At 47.9% G+C, this 24,300-nt stretch overlaps 1 protein-coding gene and 1 pseudogene across 2 annotated transcripts in view; both read left to right on the plus strand.

The window, feature by feature from the left end:
- Positions 1-12,329, plus strand: part of Zmynd12 (zinc finger MYND-type containing 12) — a 32,873-nt gene extending 20,544 nt beyond the window's left edge. For both annotated transcript variants that reach the window (XM_028886478.2, XM_037202899.1), the window contains exons 4-8: positions 3,991-4,160; positions 6,706-6,828; positions 7,914-8,025; positions 9,574-9,719; positions 12,021-12,329. In XM_028886478.2, the coding sequence (XP_028742311.1) occupies positions 3,991-4,160; positions 6,706-6,828; positions 7,914-8,025; positions 9,574-9,719; positions 12,021-12,143 (674 nt within the window). In that variant the 3' untranslated portion in view covers positions 12,144-12,329. The remainder of the gene's footprint in view (positions 1-3,990; positions 4,161-6,705; positions 6,829-7,913; positions 8,026-9,573; positions 9,720-12,020) is intronic.
- Positions 12,330-13,351: 1,022 nt separating this feature from the next.
- Positions 13,352-14,426, plus strand: LOC114704916 (annotated as a pseudogene).
- The last annotated feature ends 9,874 nt before the right edge of the window (positions 14,427-24,300 follow it).

Consider the following 24,300-nt stretch of genomic DNA (forward strand, 5'->3'; position numbering starts at 1 on the left):
TTCTCTCTTTTTCCTGTCTTTCTTTTACCAAAACTTGGAAGTTTGAATTAACGAGGAATGGCATTAGCAGTAATAGTTCAAAGAGAACGGAGGCACCTCGCTGTCCCCTGCCTCTTCTCAGCACTACACAGCAGTGTGAGCATCACACCTGCATAGACAACCGGGGGAAGGACTAGTTTGCATGGAAAACAAGGGAAAGGACTAGTTTGCATGGACAATAAGGGAGGGAAGGACTAGTTTGCATAGACAACAGGGGGAAGGACTAGTTTGCATAGACAACAAGGGGAAAGGACTAGTTTGCACAGACAACAAGGGAAGGACTAGTTTGCATAGACAACAAGGGGAAAGGACTAGTTTGCATAGACAACAAGGGGAAAGGACTAGTTTGCATAGACAACAGGGGGAAGGACTAGTTTGCATGGACAATAAGGGAGGGAAGGACTAGTTTGCATAGACAACAGGGGGAAGGACTAGTTTGCATGGACAATAAGGGAGGGAAGGACTAGTTTGCATAGACAACAAGGGAAGGACTAGTTTGCATAGACAACAGGGGGAAGGACTAGTTTGCATAGACAACAAGGGGAAAGGACTAGTTTGCACAGACAACAAGGGAAGGACTAGTTTGCATAGACAACAAGGGGAAAGGACTAGTTTGCATAGACAACAAGGGGAAAGGACTAGTTTGCATAGACAACAGGGGGAAGGTCTAGTTTGCATGGACAATAAGGGAGGGAAGGACTAGTTTGCATAGACAACAGGGGGAAGGACTAGTTTGCATGGACAATAAGGGAGGGAAGGACTAGTTTGCATAGACAACAAGGGAAGGACTAGTTTGCATAGACAACAAGGGGAAAGGACTAGTTTGCATAGACAACAAGGGGAAAGGACTAGTTTGCATAGACAACAGGGGGAAGGACTAGTTTGCATAGACAACAAGGGGAAAGGACTAGTTTGCATAGACAACAGGGGGAAGGACTAGTTTGCACAGACAACAAGGGGAAAGGGCTAGTTTGCATAGACAACAAGGGGGAAAGACTAGTTTGCATAGACAACAAGGGGAGAAGGACTAGTTTGTAAAGACAATAAGAGGGGAAGGACTAGTTTGCATAGACAACAAGGGAAGGTACTAGTTTGGGCTCATGGTCTCACAGGGTTCAGTCCATTGCAATGGGGAGGGCAGGGCAGAGCAGAGCTGAGCAGTTTTCCTCATGGTAGACAAAATGCAGAGAGAGGGAGGGACTGACCGGGCCAACTCTCAAGGACACTTGTCTTAGGACACTTGTCCAGTGTCCACTCTCCTCCCAAAGAAACCACTAAGAGCATGCAGATGGGGACCGGGTGACAAGGTATGAGCCCAAGGAAGGCGTTTTAGGAGGGCGTTTCATGTTCTGTTGAAGCCGTGACACAGGAGGGGAGCTCACGTCTTTGTCTTTTCGTAGTTGGTGGGGCTCTTGACCTCGAGGCTGGAGACTTTTCTTCTTTTCCACACTGCTGGTTTCTGTCCAACCCGCAGGCATCTGCTCAACTATCCTTGCAGAGAGGTCCTAGTCATCCAGTCTAGGCTCTTCCTGCTGTCATGGTGATTGTGGTCATTTCCTTCAAAGCCCTTCATGGTTGGTTTGTTGTGGACCTTACCCTCCTGGACAGAAGGTTCCTTTGCAATCAGTGACCACGCTTAGTTCGGTGTGCACTCAACATCGAGCACAGTGATGGAGACTCAGGAAGTCAGGTGAGGATACCTCACTTGAAGGAAGTTTCCTGTTGTAGAATATTATTATTTTAAGGTGTGTTACTTTTGTTTATGCTCTGGAACATTTGTTTAATGATACAAAGATGTGCCGGGCAGTGGTGGCGCACGCCTTTAATCTCAGCACTTGGGAGGCAGAGGCAGGCGGATCTCTGTGAGTTCGAGGCCAGCCTGGTCTACAGAGCGAGATCCAGGACAGGCACCAAAACTACACAGAGAAACCCTGTCTGGAAAAACAAACAAACACAAAAAAAGATACAGAGATGTGTTTGATTAAATAAAATTCACCTGAGGTCAGGAGGCTGAGTCAGCAACTAGATGACAGGAAGTGGTAGGGAGGAGCCAGGTGAAGGGCTCCTAAGTGGGGGCTGGGAGAAGCATGAGGGCTTTGGGGAGACTCGAGCAGGGAGAGGAGGTGAGCTGCTTGCTATTTGGCCTCTCTGAGGACAATTCCACCTCAACCTTTGAATCTTGAGTTATCTAGAGGGACAGAGATTTAGGTAAGTTCCCTTTGTAGCTTTGAAAGAGTCGGTGCCTGAGGGAACGGAATTCCCTCCGGCTGTGGCCCTTGAGGCCTAACTGCTGGCTGGTAGCGGCCGAGTTGCTGATTCAGTTGGTGATTCAGACAGCTGTGGCTTAAAAGGCAGCAACAATTACATAAAAAGACAACAGTCTCCTCCTCTGGTAACTGTTTCCTGGAATTGCTGGTAGACTTGTCACAGGTTCAGACGGTCTGGCTGGTGTGGGGCAGCCACATCCTTGGGAAAGGCTGCTCCCTTTCCTTCCCCTGAGTACCTTCGACGTGACTGCTCCCTCTGTCTTCCTTGGCTTTCATCACTAAGGCCTGCAGGACCTCCCCCTATGATGTAATGTGTCTAGGTTTGCCACTAATCCGTGTCAGACAAATGCCACTGGTCTCTTCTTCCATCCCAAATGTTGTAAAGTCACCCTTCAGGAGAGTCTCACTTCTTCACACCTCCACTCCCCACCCCCGGCAGCATGCCTGGACTGGCCACTCATGTGAGCTCTGACGAAGAACCCGTGGGCTGGAGCCCCGTGCCCGCCTTACCGTGCCCTGTCCCTGAACCTCCGGCCCCTGGTGCATTCTCCCAAGCATGCCTTTCCCTTCAGGACTGATGTTTGTTTGGATGCAGTTGCACTTGGCCTTGGGAACTTTTCTGTTGTTTCTTTTTCGAGACAAGATTTCTCTGTGTAGCCCTGGCTGTCCTGGAACTCACTCTGTAGACCAGGCTGGCCTTGAACTCAGATCCACCTGCCGCTGCCTCCTGATGTTGGGATTAAAGACATGCACCTCCACCACCCAGCCCTAAAAATAAGTATTTTTAAAAGCCTGGTATAAACCTGGCTTGATGGTGGGCACCTTTATTTCCCAGCACTCAGGAGGCAGAGGCAAGAGGATGGCTATAGAGATCTGGTCTATATAGAGTTCAAGACCAGAGCTACAGAGACCCTACCTAAAACAAAACAAAACAAAAAATCACCAAGTAAATAAATAAATAAAAATTTAAAGGTCTAGTGTGTGTGTATAGAAAGAATTCACAATCTATAAATTCACCCCTTTGAGGTACAATCTAATATATTTAAAAGGTTGTATAACTCACTCTATTTAATTACAGAACATTCTGTCACCTCTAAAAATCCATGTAATTGTTAGTAGTTACCCGTCATTAGACATCCCCACTTTTTCCTCTCCCTGATTCTCCCACCCCCAGCCACTACTAACTCCTGTGTCTCTGTGCATGTGCCTCTTCTGGGCATTTCACATAAATGGACTCTGACCATATGTGGCTTTCGGTGCCTGGCTTCTTTCACTTAGCATGCTGTTTTCAAGCCATCCACTCTGTAGCAGGGATCCAGGCCATATTCTTTTTATGACTAGTCACAGTTCACTCATGGGTAAGGATATGCTTATCAGCTGATGAACATTTGTTATGAATAGATTGCTATGAACATTCATGAGCAGTTTGCAGCACCAATAAATATTTGTATCAATGAATAAATGAATGTATGATAACTCATATTTCATTGTATATTCTTTATTTAAAAACTGAATTATAACCTATTTATTTATTTGGTGGTTTTTGAGATAGAATATCTCTATGTAGACCAGGTTGGCCTCACAGTCATGAAGATCCTCCTGCCTCTGCCTCCTGAGTGCTGGAATTAAAGGCATGCACCACCCTGCCTGGCTTATAACATCTTTTATAACTGATTTTTGGCAGGTCTGGGCCGGATAGTGCAGGCTGAAGAATATCTATCCCAAGCCCGGTGGACAGTCCTCAAGTCAACTGACTGTAGTAATGCCACACACTCTTTACTGCATCGGAACCTGGGCCTTCTCTATATCGCCAAGGACAACCACGAGGAAGCCCGGTACCATCTGGCTAATGATGTGAGTGAGAGCTCACTTAAACCCCTGGGTACTTCCAAGGACACTTCTGTTCAGTGTTTCTTTAACCGAGCATTTCTCTAAGACTTACTGACCATTCGAGTCACAGCAAGAACTCAGTTCTAATGACCCGGGTTCAAACCCTTCTACTTCCTGTGCAAATGCGGCCAGGCCCCACCTTCCCCATCCCTCAGTTGTCTGAAGCGAGCAGCACCCTGGCTAGGACGAGGGCTGTGCTTCTGTTCCCAGCTCTGCTGGTTCTGTGACAAATAGTTAACCTTTCTTTCACGTGTAAGACACAACCACATCAGTGCACTGCAGAGATTCATAATAAAAGACTGTACGCACTGGACTCTGCGGCTCTCTGTTAAAATAATATGGACATCGCTTCTTCAGCCTGTGGTTATTAAATTTAAATGAGCTGGATCTATAAGGAAGTACTTACAATCTATAAAACTGTGCAAATGTTAGACAGGAGGAGTGATGAGCTGTGCTTCTCAAGTTGGGGGTTCCTCGGAATTTTTGGAGAGGAAAATATCAGACAGAGTTCCTGCACCTGAATTCCAGGTTGGGTCATCCTGTCACCTCCGCGGGGTCTTTCTGTAGTGTCTCCACTCACCTCTCCTCCACGCACACACCCTTCCCTTTGGTTGCCTGCCTCTGCACTCGCCTTAGACTATTCCCTGAACCTCCAGGCCACTCTCTGTGCAACTCTCTGCCCTGGGAGGCTGCCCTCCATGGTCATCCTGGACGCCACTGCTGTGTGACTTTGCTAGGGATTAAAGAGTGGGAGGCACAGTTGGGGAGAGGAGGCTGGGAGATACAGTGGGGGAATTGTGGGTGCTCACACACACACACAGACAGACATACACAGAGACAGAGAGACAGAGACAGACAGATAGACAGACACACACACACACACACACACACACACACACACACTTCAGCACTGGGGACCACTGGACTAAATCTTCAACCTTAAGCTATCTATCTATCTATCTATCTATCTATCTATCTATCTATCTATCCATCCATCCACCATCTATCTGTCTATCCATCTATCTATCAATCTTATCTATCTACACACACACACTTCAGCACTGGGGACCACTGGACTAAATCCTCAATCTTTATCTATCTATCTATGTATCTGTCTATGCATCTATCTACACACACACACACACACACACACACACACACACACACACACACACACGTTTTTTTGTTTGTATTTCTTTTGGACAGGGTCTCACTATGTATACCAGCTGACCTCAAACTCATAGAGGTCCACCTGCTTCTGCCTCCCAAGTGCTGGGATTAAAGGTACATGCCACACCTGTCTCTAGATATATTTTTTGAGACAAGGTCTTATTATATACTTCAGGTTGATCTTGAACTCACTATCCTCCTGCTTCAGCCTCCTGAGTGCTGGGATTGCAGATTTTGATATCACACCCAGATGTTTGCCCTCTTCTTTCACACACACTTCATGGATACAAACTACAGAAACATCTGTCTTCATGTGTGCACTTCAGTAAGTTTTAGTGCATTTACAGAGCCGCACAACCAGCAGCACAATTGAGTTTTGGGACATTTCCATCTCCAAAGAAACCCCTCATCTCCATCTGCCAAATTTCCCATTCAAATCCCAGCCCAGGTGGCCAGTCTCCGTCTCCACAGACTCTTTTTTTTTTTTTTAAGTTTTATTTATTTATTATGTATACAGTGTTCTGTCTGCATTCCAGAAGAGGACACCAGATCTAAATATAGACGTTTGTGAGCCACCATGTGGTTGCTAGGAATTGAACTCAGGACCTTTTAAAGAGCAGCCAGTACTCTTAACCTCTGAGCCATCTCTCCAGCCCTCCACAGACTCTTTATTTATAAGGGGAGAATCTGTCTGATTCCTCTCACTTTTCATAACATTTGGAGTCCATTCATGTTGCTGTATGATCAGCAGCTGGTCCCTTCTATTGTCAATGACCTGTCCACTCGGTCTGGGCCACAGGTTATTTATCCACTCTTGAGATGATGGGTGTTTCTGCTCTGGGGCTGTTATGAATGACTGTGACAGATGTTTGTGAACCAGTCTCTCTGTGGACACACACGTGCATTTTTCTTGGGAAGGTACCCAGAGGAGGAATACCTGGGCCCCACAGCAGCTCCATAGTCAATCTTTTGAAGATCTGCCCGGCCACTGCCCAGAGGCTACACCATTCGCCATCCCTCTTAGCCGTGTCTGGGGCTTTTATTTCCTTTCCAGGCTTGCTGGTTTCTCTTTGAAGAGAGCCATCATCCTGGCTATGAGGAGAGGTAAGACTGTTGTGATTTTGTCTGCATTTCTTGACTGACTGGCAGTTGGAGTATTTGTCACATGCTTATTAGCCATGCATGTATCTTTTGGAGGAACGTCTTCTCAGGTCCCTAGTCCATTTCCACATCAGGCTGTAGGAAAAATCCTTTTCTGTGCGTTCTGGACACAAGCCCTCCATTGTTCACTTGGTTTTCCGGGGGAACTCAAGCGCCCTTTCTCTTCCTCCCACAATAGATTTATTTTGCCAGTTGTGCATTTGGAACAGAAGACATCAGGACCTCAGGAGGCTACTTCCACCTGGCCAATATCTTCCACGGTCTTAATAAAATAGAGCTGGCAGACACATTGTACACAAAGGTGAGCTTGCATCAGCTTATACAGCCTAACCCTCCGAGTCCTCCACTTTCCCCTTTCTCTAGTGCTAAAATGGCTGATCCTTAGTACCTACAGAGCGATTCACAGAGAGGCAGAGCTTATGGCAGGCTCCGTCACACCCTGTCACACAGCCAGTGAGGCAGTCGTATGGAAGGAAGGAACTTCCCTGAGTTTGATCCAGGACCCACATGGGGAAAGGAGAGGACCGCCTCCGAAAAGTTGTCCTCTGACCTCCACGTGTGTGTTGTGGCACCCAGGCATGTCCCGCCACCACCCGGTGCGTGTCCTGTGTTCATTGGGGGCTGGGATCCGAACTCAGGTCCTCACATGCGCACAGCAAGCGCTCTGTCCACTGAGCCATTCCCCTGCCTCCCAACTCTTCGTGTAAAAACTTCCCAGTGTGTGAAAACGCCGGCCATCCATTCAGGAATCCCTCACTCAGGTAGCAGCTGTGGTATAGGCTAGCATACTGTGGCTCTGGATTTCTATTTTAGAACCATTTCTTAGAAAAAAGTTTTTTTTGGGCCAGGCAATGGTGGTGCACACCTTTATTCCCAGCACATGGGAGACAGAGGCAATGGGATCTCTGAGTTCAAGGCCAGCCTGGTCTACAGAGCGAGTTCCAGGACAGCCAGGACTATACAGAGAAACCTTGTCTTGGGGGGGGGGGGGAGCATTTTGGTGTACCTGAACCTAATGAATTTTGGATTCGGTCAGACCTGGGTATGGAACCAGGCTATGCTATTTGTCGGCTATTTCCAAAAGTTAAGTGTGTTGGTAACTTTTCTAAGCCAGAGTTCATTCACACGTAAATGGGAGTAGTACGTATGTGCTTCTGAATGGTAGCCGTTGACCCGAGACCCTGGCAGGCTGCCCCGATGAGCCTGCCCAGCCCTTGTCTTACACACTTGCACCAGGCCTGTCTGGACTCCTGGGGTTCCCTCTGCTCCCATGTACAGTGAGGGCTTCTAGACTCAGGAAACCTGGCCCTGAGCAGCGGGTTCCCAACCTGGCTGGCCCGTGGCTGGCCCTGACCTGCTGGTCTGATCGCCCTGCTCTCCCAACAGGTCTCAGAGATCTGGCATACGTATTTGAACGGTCACTATCAAACCCTCTTACGGGCTCGCTCCCAACAAATTGACTTGCTGGGCAAACAGTTTGTGAATGACACCGGCCTGGGTAAGTCTGCTAGCAAGTGGCACAGTGGCTTTCCCCCCCAACGCTCAGGCCTCTGCGTGTTCTCACAGAGCCCATCGGTGCCCATCGGTGCCCATTGGTGCCCCCTTCCTCATTTTGCAGCTGCAGAGAAAAATGGTCTCAAAGAGCTTGTACCAGTATCAGAAAAAGTTCAGCCTCCCGCCCTCCCACACAATCCTCAGGAGGCTGATAAGGGCAGACTTAGAGAAAAGGGGGCCCCCATTAGACCCTGGTGGTTTCTACCTAGCATCTGTTTCTTCTCTGTTGTGCCTCCATGGTCCATAAGCCCAGGGACGTTCTGTGCAGAAGTTGCCCCTCCTGACACCCTGTCCTCCTGGGCGAGACTTGATCCATCTCCATCCTCAGGCCTGCAAAGGGCTGCATATTGGTTAGCGCTGTATGGGGCCATGCCCTCCGAGAGGGTAAAGAGATGGGAGATCTAGTTCCCACTCAAAAGCCACCCCCAGTCAGGTGACACAGAGCCCGTCTGCAGCAGCAAAAGGACATTCTGCAAGCACAAACCCTGACAGGAGTCCCAGAAGAGGACTACAGACCGGTGGGCGGCACGGGAAGGGTGACTTGGGAGGTGAGATTGTGAGATAAAGTTTAGACGTTTAGTAACTTCATTCAGTTTTCTCATCAGGAACACAGTTCTCATTATAGTAGAAACACAGCCATGCATGGGAGCCATGCTTGGCATCATGGGTATGTCCTTTTGCCTTTTTCTTTAATCGTGTCCCTTAAATATATGCTCTTAAGGGCAGGCCCATAATAATCCACACAGGAACATAAACCTCTGGGAAGGTTTTTAGGATTATGGATCTTCCATTATCCCAGCACTTAGAGGTAGAAGCAGGGGGATGGAAGTTCAAGGCTAGCCTGGGCTACATAGCAAGTCTAATAGCATTTCAATAAAACAAACAAAGCAAAAAAATAGGCAGACCCAGTGGGGACAGTCAGGCTGTTGTAGGTCAGCTGTCTTTGACCTTGGCGGCTGCAAGTGGGGCGGTGTTTGAGTGGGTCCCAAGGAGTCTGCCTTTCGGAGATGCCAGCCTCTGCAATAGAAACCTTAGCAGCTCTGGGGGCTGTGGTCACTCTGATACTGACCTGCTAGACGAGCTGGAGAGCTGTACACGCTGTCCTACCTCCCTGACTCCTGGAACCCCGTGAGGAGGCTGCAGCAGGCCACAGCTGAGTGTCTAGGACAAGGGCAGGGGTGCGTGCGTGCGTGCGTGCGTGCGTGCGTGCGTGTGTGTGTGTGTGTGTGTGTGTGTGTGTGTGTGTGTACACAAATGCAGTATGCCCCATGTAGCCAGCTCCAGCAGGCCTGTTTCTGTTCCTGCCCAGCCACCGGGTACAAGCCAAACAGCCATACCTGGTTTTTACATGACTGCCTGGCTCTGAACTCAAGACCTTGTGCTCACACAGCAAGCTTTCTTACCCACGAAGCCTCTAAGCCACTGAGCTCCCCGACCCCCGACCCCCACCAGCCTCTGAGGTCTGTGTGCCTTCCCTCCTCTTCCAATGCAGATGAAGCACAGGAAGCAGAAGCCATTCGGATCCTAACTTCAATCTTGAGCATCCGAGAATCTACTTCCAGCAAAACACCCCAAAAAACCGTCCTTGTCCTGAAGACCCTGAGCATACTTTACTATCTGATGTTGGAGACGGCAAAGGTAAGCTTCCCCAGAGAAGCTGCCTATACAGAGATAGCAAAGCCTCTAGCAGTTCAGTTCAACTATGTCTCGCCCGCCACCTCCAGGGCAAGCTTTCTGTCTATAACACCGCCAGGCCGGTTGTGTGATGGACTCCGGGATTTCTTCTCTCAGGGGGGCATTCCCAGGGCTGAGTGGACGAACTGAATGGGGTGGGGTAGCACTAGGAAACCTGCTGCATCCAGGAAGGTTCTGAAGATGCTGGCGGAGACTGAAGTGGCCGCTGCATCCTAGCTCCCTGTTGCTGTGGGGATTTAGGCAGACAGGAACTGCCATTCAACTGTTAAAAAGGAGGCCAGACACTGGCTGAAGCCCATTACATGACCGTCGTGTTTAATTCTCACCCCCTCTTTATAGCTAAGGAAACTGAGGCACAGAAAGGCTTGATTATTTTTTCAATGTGTTATAGACAGTAAGTGGTCTCTCTCAGGCTATTGATTGATCCACCCATTCAAATATTCATCGAGCATCTACCACTTGAAAGGCTTTCTGTCAAGAATGGAGCAGACAGTAGCAGATAGCCAAACAAGTTACTTCTCTGTAGAACTTGGGACTCCTGGAGAAAGGGAAGCTAACCTAATCAGACAGACATGTAAATGTCTAATATCACCTCAGACAGTAAAAAGTACTAAAAAGAAAACAGGAGTGTATGTGGACAACATGGAGAACTCCACACTGCCTCCTCACGCCCTCCTTTCCTCCCTCCCTCCCTCCCTTCCAGAACTTTTGTTAAGCACTGGGTCTGAGGCAGCTCAGTATGGTCATAAGAGCGTGTGACGGTGAAGCTCAATGGTCCTGGGGGAGTACAGAAGAGGGGTGCTGATCCCGGAATTCTGGGAGAAATGGAGACCAGGAAAATATTTCCAGAGAATTTTCACATTACCATTGTCTAAAACCTCTTTTACACAGGTCAGGGTCCATTTTAGGGGGGAAGTCATTACTCCAAAGCATGCTAAGGATGTTAGGTCTCCTGCAGGTGCGTAGACAAAAAGGGCCCGTGTCTGTACATAGAGACTCACCACCCATTTCCTCCATGTCTGTCTTCCCTGTCTAAAGCTGCGGTCCGCCCTCCTCCTGTTCTTACTGTGATAAACACCGTGACCAAAGGCAACCTGGGGGAGGAGAGGGTTGTGTCCACTTACACTTCCGGCTCAGTCTGTCAGTGAGGGAAGTCAGGGTAAGAACTGAAGCAGAAGCCCTGGAGGAATGATGCCTACAGGCTCAGGGATGCTGCTGCCCACAGTGAGCTGCCCCCTCTCCCCCATCCCCCAATAGATCACCAATCAAGACAGTCACTCATAGACATGGCCACAGGTCAGTCTGATCATGGCAACTCTTTAAATGAGCTTCTCCCTTCCCAAGCGACTCTAGGTTGTGTCAAGTCTACAATAAAAATTAACCAGGAAAGCCGGGCAGTGGTGTCGCACGCCTTTAATCCCAGCACTCAGGAGGCAGAGGCAGGCAGATTTCATGAGTTCAAGGCCAGCCTGGTCTACAGAGTGAGTTCCAGGACAGCCAGGGCTACACAGAAGAACCCTGACTCAAAAGGAACAAACAAACAAACAACCAGGACATCCACCACCACCACCACCACCACCAATACTTCCAATACCTCTTTTCTACTTTCTTTGGTTCTTTGGCATACATTTCTGCTTAAGATTCTGTCATAAGCATGGATGCGGTGGTGCACACATGTAGTCCCAGCACTCAGGAGGAAGAGACAGTAGGAGCAGAAGTTCAAGTTCATCCTCAGCTACACAGTACATTTGAGACCAGCCTGGGCTATGAAAAAGCCTGTCTCAAAACCATAAAAACAGTATCATCATGTTCTATTATTCACTGTGCTCATTGTCTTTCCTGCACAAGGTCACGGACTTCTTTGTGTAGTTGGTCCCTGGCAGCTTCTCAGTCAACAGCGTTTAGAAGGAAGGGTGGGGGAAATAGGAGCTGGAGACTACCCTGAGATGGAGATCCCATGGAGCCTCTGCCCGAGCCTCTGGGCCCCAGGGTCTCTGGGATAATCTACTTGTGTCACCAGAGGAAAACTCTCTGCCTCCCAACTCTGGTCCCTGGCTGGAGACCCTCCCCAGCTCTCACTCTCCCGAGGAGGTGTACCTGTCTGTGAACTTTCCGTGGAGCTCAGTGGCTAGCGAGAGAAGGTGACCAGTTCCCTCCCCAGTTTCCAAGCTAAACATAAATTTAGTTTCTTATTGATAGTCTTTCCTGGGACCACTTCCACTTACCACTGAAATTCTGTTTCAGGCAAAGGAACATGCCACGAGAGCCCTCAGTCTAGCTGAAGAATATCTTAGTGTGCAGGAGCAAAGGGTTATTCAAGAGTTACTGACTATCATCTCAACTGAGGAAGAACAGCCCATCACCTAGAGAGGCGGTGTTGGTGGTGCCTTGGGGGCTGTGGACTGATGGATGCTTTCTTCAGAGCTGCTCAGAGGTCCTCTGGCTGCCTCCACTCCTCCCTGGGACTTCCTGAGGGACGGTGACCCTATTAGCACGTGATGTCTAGAGCTTTGGGCACAGTAGTCAATAAAGCTGTTGTTTATCATGACCTTGCCCATGGCTAATTGTGACTTTGTATGGCTCTGGGTAATGTATAGTTACATGGCTAAAATGGTGCTGTAATGAAACTGTAAACCGTTCATCATGTTCCCTGTAAGTGCAGCGTGCCCTGCCCCCCACCCGTGTGTGCCTCCTAGTCCTTCACCAAGTGAGGGGATAGATTATGTTGGAACATAGTTTCTCTGACCTCGGAATTAAGTTAGCATTAACCAGAGGCAGACCGTGGGAAAAAATAATCCATTATAATCCCTAGAGCAATCATTGAGAAAATAATTCAAAATAGTTAAGAATGAACAAATGGGGCCGGGCGTTGGTGGCGCACGCCTTTAATCCCAGCACTTGGGAGGCAGAGGCAGGAGTATCTCTGTGAGTTCGAGGCCAGCCTGGGCTACCAAGTGAGTTCCAGGAAAGGCGCAAAGCTACACAGAGAAACCCTGTCTCGAAAAAAAAAAAAAATGAACAAATGGATTAAAACAATATACTTAGAGGAAAAGAATGCAGTGAAAGTGGAACAGGGGGACACAAAGGATGTGAAACAGGAAACAAAGACAAAGCATAGATGTAAGGGAGTCCCAGTGAGCATGGGCTGAGACCATCTGAAGCAGGTGTGAGCTGTCTGTCCTGTCTCGAGGAGACACCCCCCCACACACAAAAGACCTCGTCATACAGACGACAGACTGGGGCCTCACACACAGACAAGCCTAATGCCTAGAGAAAGCTCAGATCTCTAGTAATAGCTTCCTGAGTTGAACACACACACATACACACACACACACACACACACACACACACACACACACACACACACACACACGGCTATCCTACAAACAAACAAAATAGAATCTACTGGGTTTAAGCCTATGATTTTATTTTATGGTTCTTGTCTGATACATTGCTTTTCTTTCTTTTGGATTGATGACCTGGTTTTGGTTTGTTTCTTGTTTTCCTCAGTGCATTAAAAAAGTTTCATTGTATTTTATTCCTCTCTCTTGTAGTTTGTTGTGTTTCTGTGTTTGTAGAGATTACCTCAGAAACTTAAGCTTTCATCTCTAAGTCCTATCAAAATCTAAACTTGGGCTCAACTCCCACGGTTAGAGCTCTCCATCCGTCTCCACTTCCTCCTCCCAACCTTCGGGAACTCTGCCAGGGGCTGCCACCTGAGTGCCAAACCATGGCCAAATACTCCTATGTAAAGTCCACCAAACTCGTGGTCAAGGGCACCAAGGCCAAGAGTAAAAAGAAAGAGGGCAAAGATAAGAAGAGGATGCAGAAATTCAGCTTGATATTGTGGGAATCTGGTAGACTGTATCCAACTTCAGGAGATTTCAGGAGCCGTAGGCATTGAAATGGATAAAGGAGCCCGTACCATGCACTGGACAATGGCCTTTTTACACTGGGAGCTCCATGTAGAGAAGTGGATGAGGGGCCCCATCCCCCAGAGGGTCGAATGCTGTCGAATTGTCTGATTCCAGAATTGCCCTGAAATCTGGTTGTGGAAAAATATCTTGGTATAGATTCAGGTGGACTTGTTGTTGGGCATTTGGGTGCAATTGGGCCAAGAGCACAAAGGGAACCAGTGTTTCTAGATGGGAAAATGGCTTTACTGGTCTCAAATAGCTGCTTTATTAGATGCAATGAAGCAGACAATAGAGAAGCCAAGAATAAAACAGCAGCAGAAGAAAAAATAATTCAGATTAGATCCAAAGAGAAGCCAAGAGAAAAGATGGCATCCCAGAAGACAAAGGGAATTCGAAGCAGTGCGAACTCCACTATGTGACGAAATCTCCGAGCTTCCAAACCACACACTCAAAATAAGCAAAGAAGATAGTAAACTTTTTTTTTTTTTTTTTTTTTCTGAGACAGGGTTTCTCTATGTAGCTTTGCACCTTTCCTGGAACTCACTTGGTAGCCCAGGCTGGCCTCGAACTCACAGAGATCCGCCTGGCTCTGCCTCCCGAGTGCTGGGATTAAAGGCGTGGGCCACTGCCAGCTGGCAGTAAACTTCTTTAGAAGGCTTAGAAAGATGGATTTCTGCAGGAGACACTTCTGGGCAGGAGAGCCAAATTGAAAGCTGACCAATACTGCAAGTGACGCCGATGTCTTTGTGTGGCTCTGTTTTTGTCCTGAATAAAAATATCAGTATAAAATTAAAAAAAAAATCTAAACTCATGGCTAGAGATGGAGCACAGGTGGTAGAAAGTTTACCTGGCCTGCAGAAACCTTAGGATGGATCCTCAGCACCACATAAACTGGCATGGTGGACCACACCTGTAATCCCAGCACTCAGGAGGATCGGAAGTTCAAGGTCAGCCTCAGCTACAGGGTAAGTCTAAGGCCAACGGGGGCTACATGACATTCTGTCTCAAAAACAAACAAACAAACAAACAAACAAACAAACAAACTCTGGTCTGGAGAGGTGTTTCAGTGGCTAGGAGCACTTGCTGCTCTTCTGGGGAAGCTGGGTTCAGTTCCCAGCACCCTTATGGGGCTTCTCACAACTGTCTGTAACTCTAGCAACAGGGCATCTAACACCCTCTTCTGGATTCTGTAGGCAGGGCACGCATGTGGTATATACTCACACAGGTACACAGAATAAATAAAATAAAAACAAAATATTTTTTTCCTGTTTTTATGAGACAAGATCTCACTGTGTAGTCCTGGCTGCTGTGGAACTCTCTATGAAGGCCAGGCTTGCCTCAAATGCACAAATGTGTCTCCTAGTACTGGGATGAAAGGCATGTGCTAGCACACTGGGCCCTAAATGAAGCTTAAAAAGCAAAAGAAAACTTAAGTTTACTCAGGAATCATCTATCCTGCAACATAGAAAGTTTTCACAATATCTTAGCCACATTTACCTCCTCACAACTTCTATACTGACATATATTTCAAGTAAACCTTAAACCTTATTATTGTTTTATAAAGTCCTCGTGTTCTTACTTTTCATCCTTCCCATCTAGGCTCACATTGCTGATGAATCATTTAGTATTTCCTATAACGAGGTCTGCTGATGACAAATTCTGAGGTTCTCTTTCCTTTAGTAATCTGAACATCTTTTGCTGTCATCTCTTGCCTCCTAACGAAAATGTATTTTATTTTTATATATAATATACTGATACAGAAAATAATCCCAATTCCAAAGAGCTTTGTCAAGTGTGGTTTACTTGACCCCAAAGACTATAGCCAGGTAGAAAAGAACAGGCACTCTGGTGATACTGGGGCCCCCAATGACCAGCCCAGTTTCCTACCAGATCATTGTGGCTCTCCTTTGTATTAAAATCTTCAGCAGCAAAAAATAATGTTTTCAAGGGCAGAGATCAGGGATTACCCCTGAAAGGGAGTGGGGGATTTTTTTTTCTGTTGCAAGCACACGTGTGCTGTTACAAATTACATCATGTTTGGGAACCTGTGTTTAGCAAAGTTCATTCTGAGGAGGTAGGTGATCTGCATCTTACAATCTAACACTTTAGTTATGTATCGTGGACCTGTGCTGTGCTTCAGGGTCTCAGATGACCACAATTCTACCCAAATGGCTCTAACACCCATAGGCTCACCATGTCCCACTGCAGCTCCAGGTAGAGATGAAGTGACTATGTACAATGACTGTGAGGAACATCTTTCAGGCACAAGAGCTCACATGACACAAACATTTAGCATAAAAGTGTTTCAAAAATGACGGAGAAGTGTTGAATGGCAGCATTATGTCACTTCACATGACATAATGTCTCTCCTAGTAGCTATTGGACCAATGGCAATGTGGTGGAGATTCCTATTTTATTTCCTGTTTGTTCAAATGCAAACATAGTTTCAATGGCTAATGAGATGGGGCTGGTGAGATGGCGCATGAGGAAAGGCACTTGCTTCAAACCTGACCACCCAAGTCCTGTCCCCAGAACCCACACAGCAGAAGGAGGGAACCAATTCCTCTGATCACCACACCTCTATGTACACAACTCCTCAATATGTGTACCATGGCATGTGCATGTGCATGCACATCTGTATAGACACACACACACACACACACACACACACACACACACACTATGGGTACATAAATAAATGCAATTTTAAAAGTTTTAAATTAGCTAATAAATACATAAATAAGCAGCAGTCAGAGCTTTTAAAATCATAAGAACAAGGTTATTAATTGAGTCATGATTATTTGGTATGAACATTGTTACTTGCTGGCAAATTTTTGTCAGGACTGTAGATTTCCCCAAAGATTTTAATAAATGGTTGGGAAAAGGGAAAGATAACAAAAAAGCTTGTAGTTTGAAAATGAAGTTTCACTACAAGAAACAAAGTTGTATGTAACGGGGAAGTAGGGAACGATAAGCCAAAAATGACCAGTGGGTTTTTTTTTTTTTTTTGTTTTTCTAATCTGAGCAAATGGCTGGTATTGTGCACCCAGGTGAAAAGCCCAGGGAGAGGGGACAGAACGTGGACACTGTTGGGAGATGGTGGCTTGGAGATACTTATGAGACACTGAGGAGCTGAGAGGTAATTGGATATTCCATCTGATGGTATGAAAAGGAACCAGAGTTCAAGAGAGAAATCTGAGGTTGTCACATGCATGGTCCTGAATACCTTGGAAACAGAGACACACTTAGGATGATGTAAGACAAGAAAGAGAAGGGAGCCCAGGGGAGGAAAGTGAATGGCGGATAGAGTGGAGGCAGTGAGCCCTGGAGGCTGACACATGTTCTCAGAACTCCAATGGGGCCCACCTCCCCATTCCGTGTGTCCATTCTACCACACAGGCTTTATCATTTTCTCTATACACAGCTACTGTGTTCAGATCATTGAAATTAAGCTATGATGCCATCTTAGCCCACAATATAGATCTTATATAAGAGCCAGTGCATTTTCTTAGTCTCATCAGGCAGTGGACAGAAATCCGATACCTTGCAATACAACACAGACCCACATTTTCCCAATCCACTTACCCTAACCATGTCTTTGATAGCAAGAAACACCCAGCTGCTATATTTCTCTGCTCGGAGACTTTAGGACTGACAGGGTAGTGCTTGCTTCTTGAATGTTCTCTTGCTCTGAGGAGTTCTGCCAAGGTAGAATAATGATAAATAATAAATGAAAATGTAAGGTCCTTGGAGACTAAAGAGCTGTGAGTCACTGAACAAAACTAACCTACGCTTGGTGGAAGAGCATGGGGTGTGGGAGAAGTCTGTTCTCTGAGTTAGGAAGTTTCTGCAGTGACAGCATCAGCCAATGGAGAAGCAGTGGGTACCAGTGGGACAGACAGAAAGTACCGGGAGCAGGAAGCTGGGGGCTGGGGGACGGAGGAAGACCACAGGACATCAGGAATCAAAGGAGAGGCCGTCTCATAGGCATTACTTCAAGGAGAGGCAGTCTCAATATCTACCAGCTTGGGGAGGTGACTGTAACTAACCTAAAGGTCTCTCCACTGGTCCCTACTCTACCTATTTCTGTCAGAGACACAGACAAGGTGGCCAGAAAGCAATTGCAACCCTCTCCTAATACCTCTTGCCATGACAAACCCACTGGTCTATGCTGGAGCTCTGTGCAGTTCTGGATGCCTGGGGGAATCAATATATGGACTGGATGTCAATGATGTCAAGGACTTGTTAATGTCACAAGTGACAATGGCATACAGAAACTTTTTTTTGAGATTTTTATTTCTAATTTATGTGCATGAGTATTTGCTTGAATGTATTTCTATACACCACGTACAGTACCTGTGGAAGCCAGAAGAGGGTATAGGATCCCCTGAGACTGAAGTTACAGTCTTACATTGTAAACCTCCATGTGGATGCTGGAAATCAAACTCAGGCTCCTTGTAAGAACAGTGGGTGCTCTTAATGGCTGAGTCATCTGTCCAGCACTCCATCGGTTTAGGCGATTCTCTCTTGGTAACTGGGGCTTTGGAACAGTGAAGGAAAAGTGGAGGAGGAGAAAGATAGCTTCTTAGAGACAGAGTGAATGAAAATCGCCCATTCCAGATCCTGCAGGGACAGACAGCCATGAGAACCACTGCTTAAGCGTACAGCAAACCTGCCCAACAGTCCTTCTTCTGAGACCCTAGGCCCATCTTGTAAACTGTGACCTGGAAAACTCATATGTAGTGGGCAGCCATTTCAGCTTGGATCTAGAAGTTCCAACCCCCATTGAGACTCTGGCAACTGTCACGCCTACGAGGCGGGGCCAGGGGAGGTACCTGGAGACCCAAGAGCTGAATGGGCAAGCGCTCTCTCTGTGCAGGGACCCTGAACAGTGGAGGTGGACCGAACACAGCTCCAGAGAACACTGCTGGATTGCAATACACCTTTCCCAGACCCCTGTGACCTACCTTTCCCTTAATTTGTGAGTTACGCCATTAAATAAATATCCTTTTAACTACGTGGAGTGGCCTTAATAATTTCACCAATACTCATATCCTTGAGTCCTTGTCACTTGGAGTCCAAAAAAGTCCTTTGTTACTTTATTCTCTAGTCTATGCTGGTGATCCACATACAACATGAGCCTCAAAGGAAGTCCCTTGTCCAAACAGGACTTCCAGATAAGATGTCCAATTAGAAACCTCATTGACGAGACTTGGTGAAAGAAAACTGAGGACAGTAGACACAGCCTCTGTCCCTGCAAGAGACAGCTGTAGTGTACAGGCACTTAGCAGGCCAGGTGACATCTCTGTGGGGAAGCAGGCAGGAGCTTCTGGGAACTCCATCAGGTTCAGTCTCAACAAGTGTCTCCAGCAAGGTCAGTGCTTTTCCATACACTAGTGCTGTAGGACAGTTGGACAGCCGAGGACTGGATACACAATGGGCGGTGACATCCAAGAGCTGAAGACTTTGAAGCAGAGCATGGTAGGTATGCCTGACGTCACCTTCTCACACACACACACACCCCCCACGCACACACATACACTGACACCGTGGAACATCCAATGGAAGAGCTGCGGCAAAGCCTGGGTCTGGCTAGTCCAACGGTCTCTACACCTCCATGGTCAGAGAGCAAGAGGGTGAAGAGTGGAACTGGGAGATGAGAGCAGGCTTCGTGGAGACCACAGCAAGGGCTTCCTCCACCTCCTCCCCAGTGCTGTTACATGGCATTCCGTCACCCAAATACATACAAACACAGAAATGAAAATAAAATCTTAAAAAAAAATTTTTAAAAAAGGTCGTATTCACGGCATCTGGGGTGAAGGTTGACAGGAGCATGTAACTTGGGGTCTTACTACAAACCCGTGTTGGCTGCAGCAGCTGACTCTCACCTCTTCTTCAGCTCCTGATTTGCCTGCTGCTGCTGCTGCTGCTGGGAGCAGCCTTAGTTCAGGGACCTCAGGCCTGTCACCTCAACATTCTACCACAGCCCCTCCCTAGAGGCCTCTTGAAACGTTAGGCAAGAGCAGCCATGACGGCCCCACTGACCTGTCACAGTTCTTTGGGTGAGGCATAGAGACTGTCAATCCCGGAGGACTCCTGGCTGCGCCACACTGCCATTTTAAACAGCTTTTAAGTCTCCCACGCGGTTTGAATTGTAATTCACTCGTCAGTGCAGGAGAGCATGGCGAGCGGCCCTGACGAGCTCACACCACCTGCAACAGTCCCCCGTCCCCCCCATCATCTTGACAGCAGTGAGCTGTTACAATTCAGACAACACTCTGCCTTTGAAAGGAAAATTACGGTTTTTCAGAATGCAGCTGGTGCGCGAGTGAATAGGATGAAGTCTCTCTGAAGCATCCCCCCTCATTTTATGATATGAAAATAATAAAATGAAGACTCAGCATGTGACTCTTACTTAAAAGGATGTCCAAAAGCCGCAGAGCACAAAGGCGAATGGAGCATTCTGGTCCTCAGTAATAATCTTAATAACAAAGCAAAGAAGAGCAAATCACTTCAAACTGATTTCTCCTCTATTGAGAGAGTTAACTTTGTTGTTGCTGTGAGAGCCGCTTGCAAATGAGCTCTTTAATGTCCCAGCTAACATCTGCTCTTCCCTTACAGCACACTTTCAGTTTGCCAGTTATGCAAGGGAAACCCTCGGTGGACTCTCCCCGAGGGAACTTAGCCGAAGTGTTTCCCACAGGGGAGACTGCGTCTCACAAATCACTCCAAAACTTCCCAAGCAAAGGAAACAGATTTTCCCCCGCATATGAAAAACACAGAAGGTGGACAGAATCAGCAGAAAGGCAGTGTTGTCAAGAAGTGTGCCTGACTTCACGTCACTTACAAAGGTTTCACCAGGTCACTGGCTTCCATGAAAGTCTTCAGTCCTTTCTTGTGGGCCAGGATTAGCCAGCTCTGGCATATCACCGCTCGCTGGGGACCTCCAGGTAAGACTAAACACACTAGGCACCTGCCTAATCTTGCCTTCACAAAAAAACCTAATCAGTTCTCCAGTCACCCAGGGTCTCTCTTTCTCCCTTTATGAGATACCAGCATTCCTTCTATAGAGGAGATTCCGGGAGTCCCCCTGAGGACCAGTCCAAGACAGAAGCATCTTAGCTTGCTCTATTGGTTGGTTCCATCGGACCCCAGGGCTGTCATCCCCGCCAAGACCAGATGGTGCTATTGTATCATCAGCTTTCTCTGCATAGCCCCCCCTCCCCACTTCCACACTCCCCGCACCCTCTGTGTGACAGGTTTAATGCAACTCCCTGGCACCTCCTCTGTCCATGTGATGCAAAGCCAGCAAATCTAAGACCGAAGAGCCAAGAAAACCAGGTGCTAAATCATGCAAGGTCAGGCATCCCGGCAGCTTCCAGTCTCCCGTGTCCCAGGCAGCCTTTCCACCAGGATTTTTCTAAGCCAGATACATTCCTGTGGCTTGCACGGCTGTACCACACAGTCTCCAGGATAGATGGAGCCTTCCAGACATTAAGCCTGAGCCACAGTCTGCTCCAGCAGTCGTCAGCCCTGCCCCCACCCCATCCCAATCTCTTTCTCCCAGCTGTAAGCTGCTGTATGTCAGCTTCTATCCCTTGGCACTCAGCCACGCTCCTGGGAAGACACTGCTTCTGATTGCTCACAGTGGGGGAAAACAGAGCAAGGTACCCAAAGAAAGCCAGGGCTGCGGCAAACTGTTTCACATTCAAGACTGTGTTTATTGATCACATTTATAGCTGACAGAAGATTTGGGAAGATGTGGTGGCTGTGTCTAGTGCCACGCAAGGTTATCTGGTTTGAACCAGATCTGACTCAACCTGGCACCATTCACTTTAGTCCAGGTCATCGTCCACAGGTGTACCCAAGAGCTAGAAGTGGGAACGGTGGCGGTGGTGTTAGCCAAGTCAGCGTGGTGAGAATGAAGTGTGCCACCTTCCGAGATGGCATTCAGCTTCCCCTGGGGGAGGGAGCTGACGCGTTGAAGAAAATCCCTTTGAAAGCCACCACAGGTTAAGGTCAAAGCAAGAATGGCTGCGGCCAGGGGCATCTGACGTGTTCCAGGGAGTGGAGACAGATACCACATGGAAGACAGGTAAATGGAGATTCCCCTGCGCTCTGTGAGATGTCCTGTGTGTGACTCCGACTGTATTGCTGCAGTCTCTGAAGTCCCCTCACACACCACACACACATGCATGGGCACACACACATGCATGGGCACACACACATGCATGGGCACACACACATGCATGGGCACATACGCTCCATTAAATGTTGCTGTGTGTAGAAATGGAGGAGGGAAGGAAACTATACCTTCATGGATACAGGGTGAGGACAAGACAAGACCATTGCTTAAAATGAGGTAGCAGGAGCTTGGGGCCAGCAGGTGCTGCCGAAACACCTTTAGAAACCTTTCGAGTTTCTAAACTTTTTAGAGTCCTTTAGAAACCACAGAAACTCAGTTACCAGACCCACCTGATTGTCCAAGGATAGCTGCCCGCTGACATTGGGCTCCATCGAGAAGAATCTCTACCAAGTGTCTGATTGTAAAGGTGTCACAAACAGAGGTGTGGGGGGCAGGCACTTTTGACATCATTGCTGTCTGCAGTTGGAGCATGTGTCACAGGATTCTCCTCAGCTGAGCCTAACCCTTGATCTCCAGGACTTCCGCCATGAGACATCAGCCAAGTTGGGACACAGGGGGCCCTTAGTCAGCTTGGCCTGAACCTTCCCTTCACATCCCATCACCAAGTGCGGGGTGGGGCACCACACTCTCCACTAGTCTAGGAAGGGCCCAGATTTACACTCTGCAAACCTCACTCATGCCCACCTACACCCACACGAGCTCTGAGGCCTGGACATCAAGGTGCTTGACCAGCTCTTCAGAACGGAAAGGGCAGAGGGTGGGGTGGCAGACAGTACTGGCTGTGTAGAGGACCAGAGTCGCCTCCTGCAGCATGCTAGGTCCAGCCTTGCTGGTGACTGGCTCAGTGTCCCTTGCTTCTGGAACTCAGATCCACTTTTGCGAGATGGCGAATACACTCGTCTCCACCCTGGCTCTCCGGGGTGACCTTTCTAATGTTACATTGGAGTCTCAGAGGTTGCGAAGGTTACCAAATGTCGTTGGAAAGCTGGTTTTGTGGGGGTCCTACATGGTGGTGGTGTAGGAACTGCACCCTTAGGAGGAAATGGGAAAGCCTGAAGGGAGTTCAGACCGAGCTGTGGGGGCCTTAGGAGAGGAGGTGCCAGGGTTCACAGATTTGGAACAGCGACTGGCCTTGTTGGAGGAAAAGGTTAGAACAGTTTGTCTTCGAGGATGGTCCCTTTAGGAAAAAGTTTCCCCTCCATAAGTCTTGGGCATTGGAACACTTGGACCCCTGTTGGTGGCTGTTTGGGGAGGCATGGGCGGCATGGCCTTGTTGGAGGAAGTGTGTCACTGGGGGGTGAGTCTTGAGGTTTCATTTTGAGTACACTCTGTTTCCTGCTTGCAGTTCAAGATGTGATTTCTCATCTGTTTCATGCTGGTGCCGGCGGCCACGCTGCCTTGCCATAATGGTCCCTCTGGAACCACAAGCCCCAAAGAAACTCTTCTTTCTATAAGTTGCTTTGGTCGTGATATTTTATCCTAACAACATAAAAGTAACTAAGGCATTTCTTAAAGCAATTATCTATATGGACCTTGAGTTCCTTAGCCAACAGTAATGTCAGGGTTTTTTCTCTTTCTTTTTTCAACAACTCTTATATATATATATAATGTGTATAGATATTTTGCCCAAATATGTGTGTGTGTGTGTGTGTGCGCGCGCGCGTGCGCGCGTGCGCGCACATCATACACATGCCTAGTGCCTGCAGAGGCCAGAAGGGTGTGTTGGATCCCCTGGAACTGGAGTTATTTGTAGTTGCAAAGTACCATTGTGTGTGTGTGTACTGGGAATAGAACCTGGGTCCTCTCTGAACAGCAGCCAGTGCTCTTAACTACCAAGTTATCTCTCCAGCCACACTACCAGGATTTCTATCAGGATCTAAGAACATGAATTTGAATAGTAGTAGTAGTGACAAATAGCTCTTGCTAGTATCCTTCTTAAAAACATCTGCCCAGACTACCACCAAGCAGAGGCTGTACTGTGAGTATAGGGGCAGTGTCCAGCTGTGCCTGAGAATGAAATCACTCCCCACTTTGAGTTCTATACACGGCATTCTGGGACTTGGTTGGTCCTAGAACCCACTGTCCCCCAAATTAACTGCTTCCATCTTCCCTGTATTTGCAGGTTGCAGGATGTCCTTACCATGCCTCATGCCATTCCCCCCCGCCCCCCAATAGAGTTTTTTTTTTGTTTTTTTTTTTTTTTTTTTGTTTTTTCGAGACAGGGTTTCTCTGTGTAGCTTTGCGCCTTTCCTGGAACTCACTTGGTAGCCCAGGCTGGCCTCGAACTCACAGAGATCCGCCTGCCTCTGCTTCCCAAGTGCTGGGATTAAAGGCGTGCGCCACCACCGCCCGGCCGTGCGCCACCACCGCCCGGCCGTGCGCCACCACCGCCCGGCAGCCCGATAGAGTTCTAAGTGAGCCTGATTTCATTTCTCTGCCACAAAACCATCCCAGGCCTTTC

This window comes from Peromyscus leucopus, chromosome 2 (genome assembly GCF_004664715.2).
Source record: "Peromyscus leucopus breed LL Stock chromosome 2, UCI_PerLeu_2.1, whole genome shotgun sequence".
NCBI classification, from domain to species: domain Eukaryota; kingdom Metazoa; phylum Chordata; class Mammalia; order Rodentia; family Cricetidae; genus Peromyscus; species Peromyscus leucopus.